General features: G+C 36.7%; 1 protein-coding gene across 3 annotated transcripts in view; it reads left to right on the top strand.

The window, feature by feature from the left end:
• LOC107548193 (dixin-A) overlaps positions 1-14181 on the top strand; it is a 42121-nt gene extending 27940 nt beyond the window's left edge. For all 3 annotated transcript variants that reach the window (XM_016228800.1, XM_016228797.1, XM_016228798.1), the window contains exons 6-21: positions 3080-3186; positions 3272-3426; positions 3509-3598; positions 3980-4033; positions 4822-4872; positions 5026-5130; positions 5252-5305; positions 5827-5919; positions 6729-6800; positions 6927-6992; positions 7074-7235; positions 7321-7387; positions 10126-10234; positions 10632-10740; positions 13347-13426; positions 13506-14181. In XM_016228800.1, coding sequence (XP_016084286.1) covers positions 3080-3186; positions 3272-3426; positions 3509-3598; positions 3980-4033; positions 4822-4872; positions 5026-5130; positions 5252-5305; positions 5827-5919; positions 6729-6800; positions 6927-6992; positions 7074-7235; positions 7321-7387; positions 10126-10234; positions 10632-10740; positions 13347-13426; positions 13506-13512 — 1381 coding nt within the window. In that variant the 3' untranslated portion in view covers positions 13513-14181. The remainder of the gene's footprint in view (positions 1-3079; positions 3187-3271; positions 3427-3508; positions 3599-3979; positions 4034-4821; positions 4873-5025; positions 5131-5251; positions 5306-5826; positions 5920-6728; positions 6801-6926; positions 6993-7073; positions 7236-7320; positions 7388-10125; positions 10235-10631; positions 10741-13346; positions 13427-13505) is intronic.
• The last annotated feature ends 3248 nt before the right edge of the window (positions 14182-17429 follow it).

A 17429-nucleotide genomic window follows, 5' to 3' on the forward strand; every position in this document is an offset into this window, starting at 1 on the left:
TCCCAAATTTCAGGAAAATTTGCACCTTTTTGCACCCCTAATTTTACCATATTTTGTGTGCTCTTTATAGTGTGTTGATCAATGTTCATGTGTGAGAAAAAAAAACTAAATTAAATCTTTTCTTTACGTAAAACAACTGTGTCCCCTCAGAAGACTTGAATTAAACCTCAGTTCATGTTATTTGCTTTTACAATGTATTTTAGTTTTTTTAAAGCAAATGAGTCATTGAAGAGCCTGTATTTTTAATACTCTATATTTAAGAACATATGTTTGACACCGATACAGAAACGCTGTATTGCATATTTCAAACTGAAGGTGTTATAATTTTCATGCATGCAAGACATTGGCTCATGATCTTGTGCCTTTGAAACGGATTAACTGTGCATTATTGATAGGGCATCAGATCAAACACAAGAGCTGATCCTGACAGACTTGGCTCTTCATATCTGCAAAGGGTCTCCATGGCAACTGGTTTTAAAAGGCACTTTCCTCCTTTGCTTCAGGACTGTTTATTTTTATCTATCTCTCTTGAATACCTGTATAGTTTTGTAATCGATCTATGAGTATGTCATGATCTATAGTGTCGAACGCAGCACTAAGATCAAGTAAAACTAGCAATGAGATACAGCCTTGGTCTGACGCAAGAAGCAAGTCATTTGTAATTTTAACAAGTGCAGTTTCTGTGCTATGTTGGGGCCTGAAACCTGACTGAAATTCTTCATAGAGATCATTTAGAGTATATTTGTGTCGAAGGGTGCAGGACTGTCCTTTTATTTTTGTGACTCGAATTGGAGGTCAATTGATGTGGGAGGGTTCACATTTGCATGCATCAAGATAGCAGACTGAGAAAGAGTGAGGTTGTTGGAGCTGCAAGCTTTTGCTGTCCCTTCACAGACAGGTCTGCACTTGGATTGACCCATCATGAGCTGAGTTTCTTCACTCTTCCACTAGGCTAATGCATGTGGAAAACTGAAACTGACAGAAATGTACTCTCTATTCATAGTTCTCACAATTTCCTTCTTACAAATAAATATCATGTTAAGGTGCACTTTATCTAAATTTCGTTTGGGGGAAAAAATATTTTCCATTGTCAATAGTGACTTTTCACACAGAAGTCACTTTCAAACCAAGCAGCTTTCTGTTGGTCAGTGATCAAATTGAATATGAGCAAAATCTGCATGGGGAATTTTTCGCTTCACACAAAACACTGATTGCATGGATTTCAATCGAAATGACTGGAATTTGTTTTACAATCTGATGCTACAAACAACTTCTCTTATCTTCTAGTTTTTCAGACCATCTATGGCTGTGTTTATTGAAGCCAGTACACTGATCTGGAATTTTAAGTGTAATGTTAAAGCGTTAGTTCACCCAAAATATAAAAATTGTCATCAATTACTCAGTCTCATGTAATTCCAAACCCATGAACCACAGATGAAGATATATTTCATGAAACATAAGGAAATTTCTGTCCCTCGATTGAAAGTCCATTAATCCGAAACTTGGACACTTGGAAAATGGAAACTCAAATGCTTATTTGATGCAGAGGTATGGTATAGTTTCTGTTTAACTTAGGGTTGCAAAGGGGTGGAAAATTTCCAGAATCTTTCCAAAGTTTTCCCAAATTTCAGGAAAATTTGCACCTTTTTGCACCCCTAATTTTACCATATTTTGTGTGCTCTTTATAGTGTGTTGATCAATGTTCATGTGTGAGAAAAAAAAACTAAATTAAATCTTTTCTTTACGTAAAACAACCGTGTCCCCTCAGAAGACTTGAATTAAACCTCAGTTCATGTTATTTGCTTTTACAATGTATTTTAGTTTTTTTTAAGCAAATGAGTCATTGAAGAGCCTGTATTTTTAATACTCTATATTTAAGAACATATGTTTGACACCGATACAGAAACGCTGTATTGCATATTTCAAACTGAAGGTGTTATAATTTTCATGCATGCAAGACATTGGCTCATGATCTTGTGCCTTTGAAACGGATTAACTGTGCATTATTGATAGGGCATCAGATCAAACACAAGAGCTGATCCTGACAGACTTGGCTCTTCATATCTGCAAAGGGTCTCCATGGCAACTGGTTTTAAAAGGCACTTTCCTCCTTTGCTTCAGGACTGTTTATTTTTATCTATCTCTGCCTTTCTGAGAAACCAGATGCAGCACCTGAAAAACATGAACAACAAAAGAATGTCTTTGTGGTATTCTAACTCGCTCTTGAAACACCAACATGATAATTATGCAATGCGTGGAATTAATTTAAAGGGGTGTTCAAACGAAAATGAACTTTCTCTCATCATTTAATCAGCCTCATGTTGTTCCAGACTTATAGAAGAGTGTGTACGCGGCACTTTTCCTACACAAGACATAACCTTTTTCAGTCTGTGACCTGAAATAGAGTATATGGACTACTTTTATGACAATTTTATGCAATTGTTTGGTTAGTTATTTTAATTGAACTTATTTTATTTTATTTTTATTTATTTATTTATTTGTTTTGTTTTTGTGTTTTAAAGCCTGAGGTCACTTCATGTGTTGTGTTGTTGAACAAAACAGTGTAAACATTCTTCAAAATATCTTAAATTAAGTCATCTTATATAAAGTCATACAGGTTTGGAACAACATGAGGGTAAGTAAATAATGACCCTTTTTTTTAGCAAATTGTTCCTGTAAGTGTTTTGTATGGATTAGTAATTATTTTCCATAAAATCAAATAATTTATTTATAAAGCACATTTAAAATCTACTGTTAGAATGAGCCAGAAACAATTAAATTAAATTAATGAAAAATAAATGGTTATTTATATATATATATATATATATATACACACACACACACATACAGTTTCATAGAAACCCATGTGTTAGACACAATTTGACTTTATTAGCTCTACATTAATACATCAATAAATATAATTTAATTCATGAGAAAAAAAGTAGATCTAATATGTATATAAAATGTAAAAAAAAAAAAAAACAGTACAATAAAAAGCCATGTGCTAATCAAAAGTTGACATGGACTGTAATGTTTAGCCATATATCAGTAACTGTATGTTTTTGTATTATTTCCACAGCCTCAGTTCATCAAGCCCCACCCACACTTCCAAAGACTCCGTCAGCCTATCAGACGTGAAGGCAGGACTATTAGACACCTTGTCCAGGGAGAAAACAATTAAGTCAGGTATTGATTCCTTTCAATCAGTCAGTTGGACATTGATGGTCTCAGCCACATAAAACTGTCATGTTCAATCTCGGTTTGCCATTAGAGGACACAGTGAAATTGGGCCTGTGTGACCAGGCCATTGTCTCGGGGCATGATGGTCTAGCTGGTGGCTGCACCTGGGAGGACAAACTGTGTGAGCAGCAGGAGCAGCTGGAGAGGGAGATGCAGGAGGCGCGGAAAATGGTGTCTAGCCTACAGGTGACACTAACATATATCATCTTCTAATTTAGTTTGAATTGCTTCTAGAGGCTTATAACAGATGTTTTTGTGTGTTTTATAGGCTCTCCTTCTCCATGGTTCATTACCCGAGGATGAGCAGGAGGTGTCGCTCAGTCTTGGTGAGGGAGTTGAAAATGCGGAGCAGCAACTGGTGTGTATCTTTATTTCTGTCCCGATTGTGTTTTACCCCAAATTGGCCTCTTTTCTTCCGGATCCTGCATATCCCTCCCTCATGATAATATGTGTCTTCCTATGCCCCTCCCTCCCCCCGTCTCTCTCATTCTCTCCTGCTCTTTCACTAAGCTCTGTCAGGGCAGATCATGTTACTCTCACGGTGGACTTTGCTTTGTTTGTGGGAGAGATGCAGGGATCCAGCATTTCTCTCCTTCTCTTCTACAGTGTCTGTTTCTCTCTTCCGTTTCTTTTCTAGGTTGTCGGGTAAACTAGTTCTTTCTGTATTTAGTGTAGTGTGTGCTGTAGTTATGGTGGTTTTGTTTTGAAGTAGCAAAAACCTTCTGTTGTGGTGCTACAGGTTGTAATACGAAGTCGCCTGGACCAAAGCATGGAGGAGAGTCAAGAACTAAAGGTGGGTATTTTTGTTCTGGGCTGTTTCAGTTTTGTACATTTATTGAGTGTGGCAAGATATTTATACAGGATTTAGTTTTTGCAGCAGGGACCAAAGCATGGAGGAGAGTCAAGAACTAAAGGTGGGTATTTTTGTTCTGGGCTGTTTCAGTTTCAGTACATTTATTGAGTGTGGCAAGATATTTATACAGGATTTAGTTTTTGCAGCAGGATAAATAAATCCAACAATATGTGTAATATAAATATTACACATATATATATATATATATATATATGTATATATACTGTATATATTAGTGCTGTCAGACGATTAATCGCGATTAATTGCATCCAAAATAAAAGTTTTTTGTTTACATATGTGTGTGTGTACTGTGTATATTTATTATGTATACATAAATAAACACACATGCATGTATATATTTAAGAAAAATGTTACGTTTATATATTAAATATATTTATATATGATATAATTTATATCAATATAAATTTATACATGTAAATATTTTAAATATAACATATTAAAATAGAAAACATATTTTGAATTGTAATATTATTTCATGATATTAAATTTTTTACTGTATTTTTGTAGTAAATGCAACATAAGAGACTCCTATACTGTATTAATGTATTTTTGAGTATCATTTTAGTTCGTTTGACTACTTTATACTTACTTTGTAGTCACTTATTTATGTGCTGATCTTGTCAAGTCCTGTTGTTGTTTTTTTAAACCAATCTATGCAGTAAAGTCTCTGGAGTTATTTTGTTTATTTATATTATATTTACATGCAGAGGGAGCTATTGAGGTTCAAACAGGAGGCTCGCAACCTGCAGGGGGTGAAAGTAAGTCTTGCATACCTCCAAACTCCACATGCCTATAAAATAAGACCCTCACACTCGCATTACTAGGAATTCAATTAGTCTCAGACTGATATAGAGAAGAACAAGTTAGATATGCGAGTTTAGTTTAATTGACTGTGCTTTGTCATCACTCAGGATGCTCTTCAGCAGCGTATGGCTGTGCAGGAGTCCTCAGTCCTGCAGCTCAAACAGGAACTCCTGCGCACCAGTATGGCCAAAGATGAGCTGGCGGGACAAAATGTGAGCGCATGCAACTGAGACCTGACATTTTTGTTTTTATGCTATGCATATTAATTTTATTTCAGTTATACCATATCTGTGACCAGTTGTCAATTATTATGTGTGTATATTTTTTTCTTAGGCCGAGCTACAGAGGAAGCTAGAGGAGCGGAATAGGCTTCTTAGCGAATATAAGGCATGTCTTGTTTTGCAAAGTATAATAATGTTTATTACAAACATTTTTCCACAATATATAGTATGTATTCTAATACTACTGTTCATTAGTGTTTTCAGTTGTTTTTATAGAAATGATAGTTTTTTCTAGTTTTATTGTTATTTAGTGGTAATTAATGTTTATGTTGCAACCTTAATTGAGATCCTTGTTGTATATGCAAGATTATATTAATTTGTTCTGATTGCTAAATGAATAAACTATTATCTGATATTTACACATTTAGAAATATATTACTTTTAAGCTTCAGTCTTGTTACGAGTTTTTATTAGTAGCTTGTTGTGTAGCTACCTTTTTTTTCAAAAGGGTAGCTTGACTCTAGTTGTGCTTTAATTTAAGAGTAGATTATATCTTAAAATTCTAGAATTCCTCACATTAAAGAATGCTTTTTCTAATCAAATGCTGATTTTCATCATAAAGCTTTGGTAGTTATACCACATCTATTTCTATAATATATTTAAACTTACTGTCTTTATGCTGTGCAGAAAGATCTGGGCCAAAAGGATCGGCTTCTGCAGCAGCAACAGCTGAAGCTGGATGAGACACTGCGCAAGCTGACAGACAGCAGCAGCCAGCAGGTACGACTTCAAACACAGCCCTGCAGACTCAACTCTCAACTAGCATAGCAGCTGTGAAGGAGAACTGCATGATGGGAATGGAAATGCAGGATAGTTATTAATTTGTTTATGAATTTATATAATGTACAGCTATTATTGCAAATTTAGTATTTCATGTTTTATATACAGGTGCATCTCAATAAATTAGAATGTTGTGGAAAAGTTAATTTATTTCAGTAATTCAACTCAAATTGTGAAACTCGTGTATTAAATAAATTCAATGCACACAGACTGAAGTAGTTTAAGTCTTTGGCTCTTTTAATTGTGATGATTTTGGCTCTCATTTAACAAAAACCCACCAATTCACTATCTCAACAAATTAGAATATGGTGACATGCCAATCAGCTAGTCAACTCAAAATACCTACAAAGGTTTCCTGAGCCTTTAAAATGGTCTCTGAGTTTGGTTGTATATATATATATATATATATATATATATATACATATATAATATTTAATAAATATATAATAATCCATAATATATAATGCATAAAAATATAAAGAAGATATAAAGAAAATATTTTTAGTATTCTAGTATTCAATAAATATATGTTAAATTGAGAGTGAATGCTTTTGAAACTTAATATAAAAGTATGCAGGTAAAAATGTCACTAGGGCAAGTACAGGCCCAACCACCCCAGCAGAAAAAAAAAAATCCTTATTGTTGAGCCCTAATAATGAATCTGTTTACCTCATTATGTAACTGAAGGCTTCTGCACTTGCTTTTATAGAACAGTTCAGTGTGAATGAGAATGTTTGTGTGTTTCTCAGGCTTGCCTGCAGAGGGAGCTGGAGCACAAGGAGAGTATTCTCAAAGAGTTAATGAGCCATGCGACAGAGGAGGTAACACGCCTATAAATAATACACAATTCTCCCCACAGCGGTTTGTTTTCACACATTGCAGATTATGTTTAGTGCTTCCATTATTTCTTAAAATTTCAAGTAAAGACGCCCTGTCGTCTGTTTCAGCTTCCTGGCTCGCAAAACAACGGCTATTCACACCCACCCGGCACAGCATCAAAACCACACCACGGGGTAAATAAGCCTGAAGCCTTTTTTTCCCTCAATTATTTTATATTATATCTATAGAGATATATGTAATTGTGTCTCTTATAGGCTGAGGAGCTGCAGTTAGTAAGAGATGCTCTCCATAGTCTGAGGAACAGCTTTGGAGGTCACGACCCTCAGCATCACACTTTGGACACCCTTGAGCAAGGTGTGGCCAGCCTGATGGATCGCCTCTATGACCTGGAAACACGCCACAAACAGGAGAGGAGGGTACAATGAATGTTTATCCATTCTCACACAGCAGGTTTTGCACCTGATCTACATTCTGTTCTCAAATCAGTCTGTTTCTTTGTAGACGCGAGGCAAATCTCCAGGTCATAAAGCGTCTCACTCAGATCGAGACTCCTGGCCTCCTACTTCAAGTAAGCATACATCTTAATCCCAAAACTACGGTGGCCCAGTAGTGCACAACACAACGGAAACAAGCCGCAACACAACAAAATTAGCATAACACAATGGAAACAAACCGCCACGTAATGTAAACAATCACAACACAACGAAAACAAGCTGCAACACAACGAAAACAAGCCCCAATACAATGGAAACAAGCCACAACACAACGGAAACAAGCTGCAACACAGCCACAACACAACGGAAACAAGCCGCAACACAATGAAATTGCCACCACACAACTGAAACAAGCCGCAACACAATGAAATTGCCACAACACAACGGAAACAAGCCGCAACACAACGAAAACGAGCCACAACACAATGGAAATAAGCCACCACGTAATGGAAACCAGTCACAACACAACGAAAACAAGCCCCAGTACAACGGAAACAAGCTGCAACACAATGGAAACAAGCCGCAACACAATAGAAACAAGCCGCAACACAATAGAAACAAGCCGCAACACAATAGAAACAAGCCGCAACACAATAGAAACAAGCCGCAACACAACGAAAACGAGCCACAACACAATGGAAATAAGCCACCACGTAATGGAAACCAGTCACAACACAACGAAAACAAGCCCCAGTACAACGGAAACAAGCTGCAACACAATGGAAACAAGCCACAACAAAAACAATCCACAACACAATGGAAACAAGCCACCACGTAATGGAAACAAGTCACAACACAACGAAAACAAGCCCCAATACAACAGAAACATGCCGCAACACAACAGAAACAAGCTGCAAAAATTAGCACAACATAATGGAAACAATCCACAACACAATGAAAACAAACCACAACACAGTTAAATTAGCACAACATAATGGAAACAATCCACAACACAATGAAAACAAACCACAACACAATTAAATTAGCACAACATAATGGAAACAATCCACAACACAATGGAAACAAGCCACTACGTAATGGAAACAAGTCACAACACAACGAAAACAAGCCCTAATACAACAGAAACATGCCGCAACACAATGAAATTAGCACAACATAACGGAAACAAGCCACAAAACAACGAAATTAACACAACACGATGGAAAGAAGCCACAACACAATGGAAACGAGCCGCAACACAATAAAATTAGCACAACACAATGGAAAAAAGCCCCAATACAACGAAAACAAGCCCCAACACAACGGAAACAAGCCGCAACACAATGAAAGTAGCAGAACATAATGGAAACAAGCCACAACACAACGGAAACAAGCCGCTACACAACACAACAGAAACGTGTTGCAACACAACGAAATTAGCACAAAAAAAGAAAAAGATGCACAACCAACCGAGAGAACCGCAGCCTTATGAGGATTGTCAAGCAAAATCGATTCAAGAATTTGAGTGAACTTCACAAGGAATGGACTGAGGCTGGGGTCAAGGCATCAAGAGCCACCACACACAGACGTGTCAAGGAATTTGGCTACAGTTGTTGTATTCCTCTTGTTAAGCCACTCCTGAACCACAGACAACGTCAGAGGCGTCTTACCTGGGTAAGGAGAAGAAGAACTGGACTGTTGCCCAGTGGTCCAAAGTCCTCTTTTCAGATGAGACCAAATGTTGTATTTCATTTGGAAACCAAGGTCCTAGAGTCTGGAGGAAGGGTGGAGAAGCTCATAGCCCAAGTTGCTTGAAGTCCAGTGTTAAGTTTCCACAGTCTGTGATGATTTGGGGTGCAATGTCATCTGCAATGTCATTTCATTTACCAAGAAATTTTGGAGCACTTCATGCTTCCTTCTGCTGACCAGCTTTTTGAAGATGCTGATTTCATTTTCAAGCAGGATTTAGCACCTGCCCACACTGCCAAAAGCACCAAAAGTTGGTTAAATGACCATGGTGTTGGTGTGCTTGACTGGCCAGCAAACGCACCAGTCTTGAACCCTCTAGAGCCGCAACACAATGAAATTAGCACAACATAACGGAAACAAGCCACCACGTAATTGAAACAAGCCACAACACAACGAAATTAGTACAATACAACGGAAACATGCCGCAACACAATGAAATTAGCACAACATAATGGAAACAATCCACAACACAATGAAAACAAACCGCAACACAGTTAAATTAGCACAACACAATGGAAACAAGCCACCACGTATTGGAAACAAGTCACAACACAACGAAAACAAGCCCTAATACAGCAGAAACATGCCGCAACACAATGAAATTAGCACAACATAATGGAAACAAGCCGCAACACAACGAAAACAAGCCACAACACAATGGAAAGAAGCCACAACACAATGGAAACAAGTTGCAACACAACAAAAACAAGGGGGGAAAGCCGCAACACAATGGAAACAAGCCACAACACAATGGAAACAAGTCGCAACACAAATAAATTAGCACAACACAATGGAAACAAGCCACAACACAACAGAAACTTGTTGCAACAACGAAATTAGCACAAAAGAAACAAGCCACAACACAACAGAAACAAGTCACAATACAGCAAAATTAGCACAATAATGAAATTAGTCCTATGCGTTGTGCTGTGGCAATTTCGTTGTGTTGTTGAGATTTCGTTTTGCACTACTGGGTCACCGTACAAAACACCTCAGTACAGGAAATGACATAACCGTTTAAATATAAATGAATATCATTTGTACTTGTCAGGTTTCACAGTAGGTATATTGCTGCTTATTTAAAATACTACTAAAGTGAATAATCTCTTCTGCTCTCTTACAGAAATGGTTCATTCTCAGAGCAGCCCTGCGTTAAACTCATCAGCATGCACCAAAGTCCTGTACTTCACTGACCGCTCGCTCACGCCATTCATGGTGAACATCCCCAAGAGGTCAGTCAGACTCTTGGGTATTACACATATTACACATATATGTGGCTTGAGTGGATCTTTAGCCTTAAATCAATATAATGTGGTATACTTTAGATATGTGACCTTGGACCACAAAACCAGTGTTTTAGGATAGAATAATATTTGGCTGAGGGTGCAAAAAAAAATCGAAATATTGAGAGAATCGCCTTTAAAATTGTCCAAATTAAGTCCTTAACAATGCATATTACTAATCAAAAATTAGATTTTTATATATTTACGGTGGGAAATTTACAAAATATTTTCATGGATCTTTGCTTAATATCCTAATGATACAAATATACCCATGCAACTTTTGACTGTTTTTGTGGTCCAGGGTCACATATGTGCTATGAGATTTTTCATTGTCTTATGTCAACAGGCTTGGGGAGGTCACCCTGCGAGACTTCAAGGCTGCTGTTGATCGGGAAGGCAATTATCGGTACCATTTTAAAGCACTGGATCCAGAGTTTGGCACTGTGAAGGAAGAGGTATTGCCACATAATCAGTCAACAGGATATTTTCTCTTTACATTCAAGCATCTAAATCAGTGATTCTCAACCAGAAGGCAAGGGCCCATTAGGGGGCCGCAGCAAACTTTCAATAATGAATGGGGTCTTTAAATATTTTTTTTAACTGTAGGGACTTTTAAAGGGATAGTTCACCCAAAAATGAAAATTCTGTCATTAATTACTCACCCCCATGTCGTTCCAAACCCGTAAGACCTTCGTTCATCTTCAGAACACAAATTAAGATATTTTGGATGAAATCTGAGAGCTTTCTGACCCTGCCTAGAAAGTAGGGATGCACCAGTATTTGTATCGGTATCGGCCCGATACTGAGCTCCTGTACTCATACTCGTTAAAATGCCCCGATACCAAATTCCGATACCACACAGCATGTGATAAGAGCCATATTCAGACAAAGAAACACCGACAACAGACAGCAGAATGGAGTTATTAGAGATTAAAGATGTCTACGAAGTATATGTATGCAATGAATATAAAACATTCAGTATTAATGCCTGTATAGCTGATTTGCGCCAGCTGGTAAGCAAATCACGCTGAGTGGATTGAGCGCGTGTCGACGCAGATGCGCGAGCTTGTCGAGTGAATATCCCTTTCTCACAGACATCACTGGAAAGTTTGTAGTTCGGTCGGATATGTCAAAAAGAAGTAAGTAAAACAATGCACACGTTACTTAATGGTAGGGGGGGAGAGAGAGCGCACTTCTGTTGTGTGATCTGTTCGCTCACTTAGCACGCATCATTTGGATTGTAAGACAATTTATAGGGGCATTCACTATAAACATTTATTTTCACCCTTAAGCATACACGACTTTCTGGCGAAAGTGAAACTAACAGCCTGTGTGAAATGCGCTAGGCTGTACTGTACTTGTCCCTCTCATTCTGCATCAGTACAAATACGTGCACGCGTTGCGCGTGTTTTGCTTGCTTCATGAGTGTTTCTGCATTATAGGAGTGTCTTTGGAAAATAAATCGCTGCACGTTTCAGATGAAAAAAACGCAACTTCTATTTAAGAAAATATCACAGTTAGGAGATTTATAGCGAGTGGTTCCTTGCATTTTTACAGCAAATCGCGTGATTACAGTACTACGCCACTGCAATGGAGCAGCTCTAATGCTATTAAATTAAAGATGATGTAGGCTACCATAGAGAGAGAAAAAAAATATCAGTGAAAGTAACAAAAACTTGTAAAATACATTTTAATGGGCATAATTAAGTGTGAAAATAACAGAAGGATATACAGTCAAACCAAAAATTATTCAGAGACCAGATATAATTTTAGATATTTTTTTACTAGTGGGTACAGGACAATATAGTTCATTTCTGTAAAGTGAGGATAGCAAAATAAACTAAACTGTGATATATTATACGCAAAAATTCTTCATACAATGGACTACCAGTAAAATTGATGAGTGGTTCCCTGCATTTTTACAGCAAATCGTCAAACCAAAAATTATTCAGAGACCAGATATAATTTTTGATATTTTTTTACTAGTGGGTGCAGGACACTATAGTTCATTTATGTAAAGTGAGGATAGCAAAATAAACTAAACTGTGATATATTATACGCAAAAATTCTTCATACAATGGACTACCAGTAAAATTGATACAAATTTGGGACCAAAAATTATTCAGACCGAGTCTGGGAAAAAATGTAAGTTCAGGTTTGCATGAACCTGGTTGACAGCATGCCCAGGAGACTACAGGCTGTCATTAAGGCTAAGGGTCACCCGACAAAGTATTGATAGTTGTGTAAATATTGACAGCTGTATGAATAATTTTTGGTTTATTGTAATCTATTACATACCTTTCTATCAAAGTTATCTGACATTATCAAGCTGAATTTGTTCTGACACAGTTAAACTCTGAGTTCTTGTCATATTTTATTAACATTTTCTAAACTATAATGAATAAACTGTGATAATGTGAGAAATGTTGAAGGTTTTTGGTTTGACTATCTATTTGATAAATTAAGTTAACCAACTAACATTATACATACTCTTTTGGTTTCTGTACCCAATATTTAAAAAATGTACAAATGCAATGAAAATATTGGTATCGGTACTCTGTAGCGGCAAGTACCAAAAAGAAAAGTATCAGTATCGGGCAAGTACTGGAAAAAGTGGTATCGGTGCATCCCTACTAGAAAGCAAAGAAAATGCCATGTTCAAGGTCTGATGTAGTACTCTTGTGAACGCGCATCGAAGACTGACACGGAAGAGAAGAAATTGTTGAATAAAGTCGTTATTTTTGTTTGCTTTACGCAAAAAAAATATTCTTGTAGCATTATAAAATTAAGGTTGAACCCCTGATTTCACATGAATTATTTTAACAATGTCCTTACTACCTTTCTGGGCCTTGAACGTGGAAGTTGCGTTGCTGTGTATGCAGGGTCAGAAAGCCCTCGGATTTCATCAAAAATATCATAATTTGTGTTCCGAAGATGAATGAAGTTTCTTACGGATTTGGAACGACATGAGTGAAAGAATTTTCTTCTTTTTTTTTTTTTTATTTAAATCAAAATAAAATGTTGCATATAATGTATAAAAAGGACCCATGGCTTCTCCCAGGTGTTCCAGGATGACGCAGTGGTGCCCGGCTGGGAAGGGAAGATCGTGGCCTGGGTAGAAGAGGATCATGGGCAAAGAGGGTACTGCACGCACCTATACAGCTGGTACCACATCTGTTTCTCACCATTTTAAGCTCACTCTCTCTATTTTCCTCGACAGGACCTAACACAAGTCAGCAAGAAGCTGTCTAAGGAAATGGAGACGTCTGTGCCAAAATGAAATAACATTGATTTGTAACTCAAGTGTACAGAGGATGGAGCTTTAGTGCCCTAAGAAAGTCCCACCCACCTTTACTCTATCCTGCATGAGCTGAACAGCAGAATGAACCTGAAAGGATGTGGAGGATCATCGTAAGGAGCACCAGATGGAGAAAGTCCCATCTTGCGTCCTGTCCAGACCAGTATTACTCAAACATAACTATACAGAGGATGGGAGGACAGGATTTCTGATCTCTTTTAGAGGTCTTGCCATAGAACAGACACCCATTCAAATGCTTTACTAGCAGACAAACTCTTCACTGTGACGGAGGAGCCTTTTGTTCAGTTCACCTACTTTAAAGTAGGTTCTGCCAGAGTACTTTTTTGTTTATTTCGATGAACCAAAATTGAAATTTTTTTTGCTGTGAATTGAGAGAAGTAGGTCATCTTGACCGTCAGGAGTACTTGTGTGAATGTGGTTATGAGTCTTAAGAAAGCAGCAGTAAAATTATGCAAGTATAGAGCAGAAAGGAGTTTGACATCTGCTGTTACCTTGCTGTGAGATTTTTTTTTATCTTCGATAAAGAGTTTCCCTAAAACATACGTTAGACACATTCTTTATGATATTCTGCAAAAAAGACTCTATCTTCTCCAAGGACCAAAGTGTTTTGCTTGTTTGATATAAGATGTCATTCAATAAGTCTTTTTTTAAGAGATTATGTTTTTTTTTTTTTTGTATGCATGTCTTCTAAGAGTCTGCACTGAAGATTTGACTGTATGGTATAAATGTGGTGAAATTACAGCTCATGATTTTGACCATAGCACAACATAAAATGTAGTACAGATAAATTGCATTATCACTGCAGACTTTCAAACGTAATTATCTATCTTTCAAATGTTAACTATCAAATGTGCCGTTCCGCTGCACTGATTTGAGTTTACAGGAAAGTGCCTGGAATCTGCTAAGAAAGAGGTGGCCGGGGTTTGCCTTTTGTATTTTTGTTCTGTTTTATATTTATGTAAATATGTTAATATTTCAGAGATAGAGCGAGGCATAGTGCCTTTACACTGTATAAATGATGTCCTATAAATACCGAATAATATTTTAAAGATGAAAATGCCCTCTTTGTATCCAAAAAAGGCACATAATCACTCTCATCAGAGAAGCCTAGCTAACAAGAACCGTAATGATGGTAATACAAGCGACTGTGTGCCATGACTGAAATTCTGCTTTACACTCCTGATTACTGCTGGTTGCATTGCTAAGAATGTTATTTGGTTTGCAAATAAACAGTTTGAAGCAGTATACACTATGTGTGTGTTTTTGTTAAATAAACTTTATTAAAAGTATTATTATCATTTAAGTATTTTGCGTCATTTAAAAAAGTTACACAGGGATCCTTACTCCTTAGGGGACAAAAAGTTTTTAAAAAAACTCAAAATATATATATATATTTTTTTTTTTGCATTTAATGCATTTTTAGATGAAAAATGTTTGCTCCCGAACATACTATTGGCAAGTGGACGGTGGAAGGTGTGCATTGGTGAATTATTATTGGAATGTAAGGACTGTTTATCTAATGAAGCAAGAAAGATTTTTCCTGTTATGATTTATTGTTATTTCTACAGATTGCCCAGTTTGTCTGTAACAAAGTTGACAAATATTACTATAAATAAATCAGTTTTTTTAATTAAAAGTAAAAAAGGAAGTAATTAGTGTTTGACAAGCACAGAATTATAAAAATTGAATAGGTTTTCAATACGATATTAGAAAGAATTTTTGTAAGTGAACGTTTTTTTTCTTAACTTTTTGAAATGCCAAATGTATCTCCAATTATAAAATCACCCCTTTATATTCAATTTAGCAACAACAAAAAATAAACAAAAAAATCATAATTTCACTGGACCATTATTTAATTATTTAAATAAAATATAACCATAAATGTTAATAAAAACTGACCAATCCTGATGATCTCTTCGAGTGTAGAATGTAAAAAAATAGTTTTTGAAATGTTAGCGGTCAATAAATGTATCTCGCCGCTCCAGGTCGTTAACATTTCAAAAACTATTTTTTTGGACAATACGTAAAGCTGGGAAAGAAGGTAAAAGTCCAAGTGATTACAGACCAATTTCTCTTACTTCGCGCTTATGTAAGGTAATGGGAAAAACTATAAATCAGAGACTAACATATTTTATGGAAACTAAAGGGAATATTAAAAAAAGAATATAAAATAAAATTCAAAGTAGGTGTGGCATTTAGTATCCCAGAATTTAATGTCAAAGTCTGTAAAAGAATCACAGATAATTTGTCATTTTACATTGGTGAAATGATTGCAATTTTACTGGCATTGCAATGGGTGGAGGAAAATAAGCCAATGAGGACGCTCATGTTCTGATTCAAGTTCATCTTTAATTACAATTAAAATATGTCATTCAGAGAGCAGAGCAGATATAATGATTGAGATTCTTCAAACAATATATAGGATCCAGATGATGGGAATTTCTGTAGCTTTCTGTTGGGTACCAGCGCATGTGGGAGTAAAAGGAAATGAGTTAGCAGACGAATATGCAAAGGAAGCAACAAAGAAAGTAGACATAGATATGCAGATAAAGTATGGTAAGAGTGAAATGAAGTGTGTATTCAAGCAACATGTGATGAATAGATGGCAGAAATATTGGGAAGAAGAAAGAACAGGGAGATGGTTTTATAGCATTCAAAGAATTGTTGGTAAGTACAGAGTAACAGGAAGAAATAGACATGAGGAAACTATCATCTCAAGGCTTAGATTTGGCCATACTGCTCTTAATAGCAGTTTGAAGAGAATGGGGAGACATGAAACTGGAAAATGTGAATATTGTAGTATGGAGGGAAATGTAGAGCATGTTATAATGAAGTGTCCAAGATACGGAAAGGAAAGACAGATACTGATTGATGTCCTCAAGGAAAATAAAGAAAAACTTAATTTGATGAACATTTTGGGCAATGAATCAGGGGATAAAAACTTTCGATTTTTAATGCGTTATTTAAAGGACACGGGATTATATAATAGAATTTAGTGAAGAGTACGGTCCTGATACTATTTCCGTGACACTCGTGGTCCTCCATAATCCACACTCCTAATCAGTAGCTGCGGTAATGCACCTAAAAGTTGTATGCCATCCGCCATTAAACACCAAGAAGAAGAAGAAGAAGAAGAAGAAGAAGAAGAAGGTCGTTAGATGGCGCTGATTCACTTACTCAGCAACGCTCACTGCCAGCAAAACATCTCGCGAAGTAAACATTCACGTGTTGTTACACTATAGCTAGTCAACGAAACAGAGTGCAAATGCGGGATAAAAAGGATAAAGAGAAGACCCAGATGTCCGATGACCCTGTGAAGAATTTTGACAAATGGCAAAGGAAATACAACAAAACAAAGAAACGAGTCAAACTAGTTCAAAAGTCCACCAAGAAACGCGACTGGGAGGTGGAGAGAGAAAACATACAGAAGCTGGTGAATAAATACTCGGAGGTGAGATATCATGAGGCTGATATTGCAAAGCATTTCTGACTTCTCGTACAGTACTTGTTTCTAGGGATTGCCACGTGTTTACCTACCTGTTACGCAGCTGTTGTGGCATCTGGCTTGACAGATCAGTCTTTTGACATTTAAAAGCAATGTTTACAAGTACTAGTCCTGTGGATGTTGTGCTTGAAGTGTTGCTGATGGTTGTTTGTCAGCACAGGTCTTCACATAAACATGATACTGTTTTATTGGTGGTCAGTGTTTTTTAGTCCTGGGACAGAACAGGCCACGTAACAGACATAAAAGTTAACATGTCAAGGTTTTTTCAGCATGTCAAGTATTCAGACGTGTTGCACTGTTCAGCATCTTCTATTTTATGT

Source organism: Sinocyclocheilus grahami, unplaced genomic scaffold (genome assembly GCF_001515645.1).
Source record: "Sinocyclocheilus grahami isolate Dianchi unplaced genomic scaffold, SAMN03320097.WGS_v1.1 scaffold344.1, whole genome shotgun sequence".
Taxonomy (NCBI): Eukaryota; Metazoa; Chordata; class Actinopteri; order Cypriniformes; family Cyprinidae; genus Sinocyclocheilus; species Sinocyclocheilus grahami.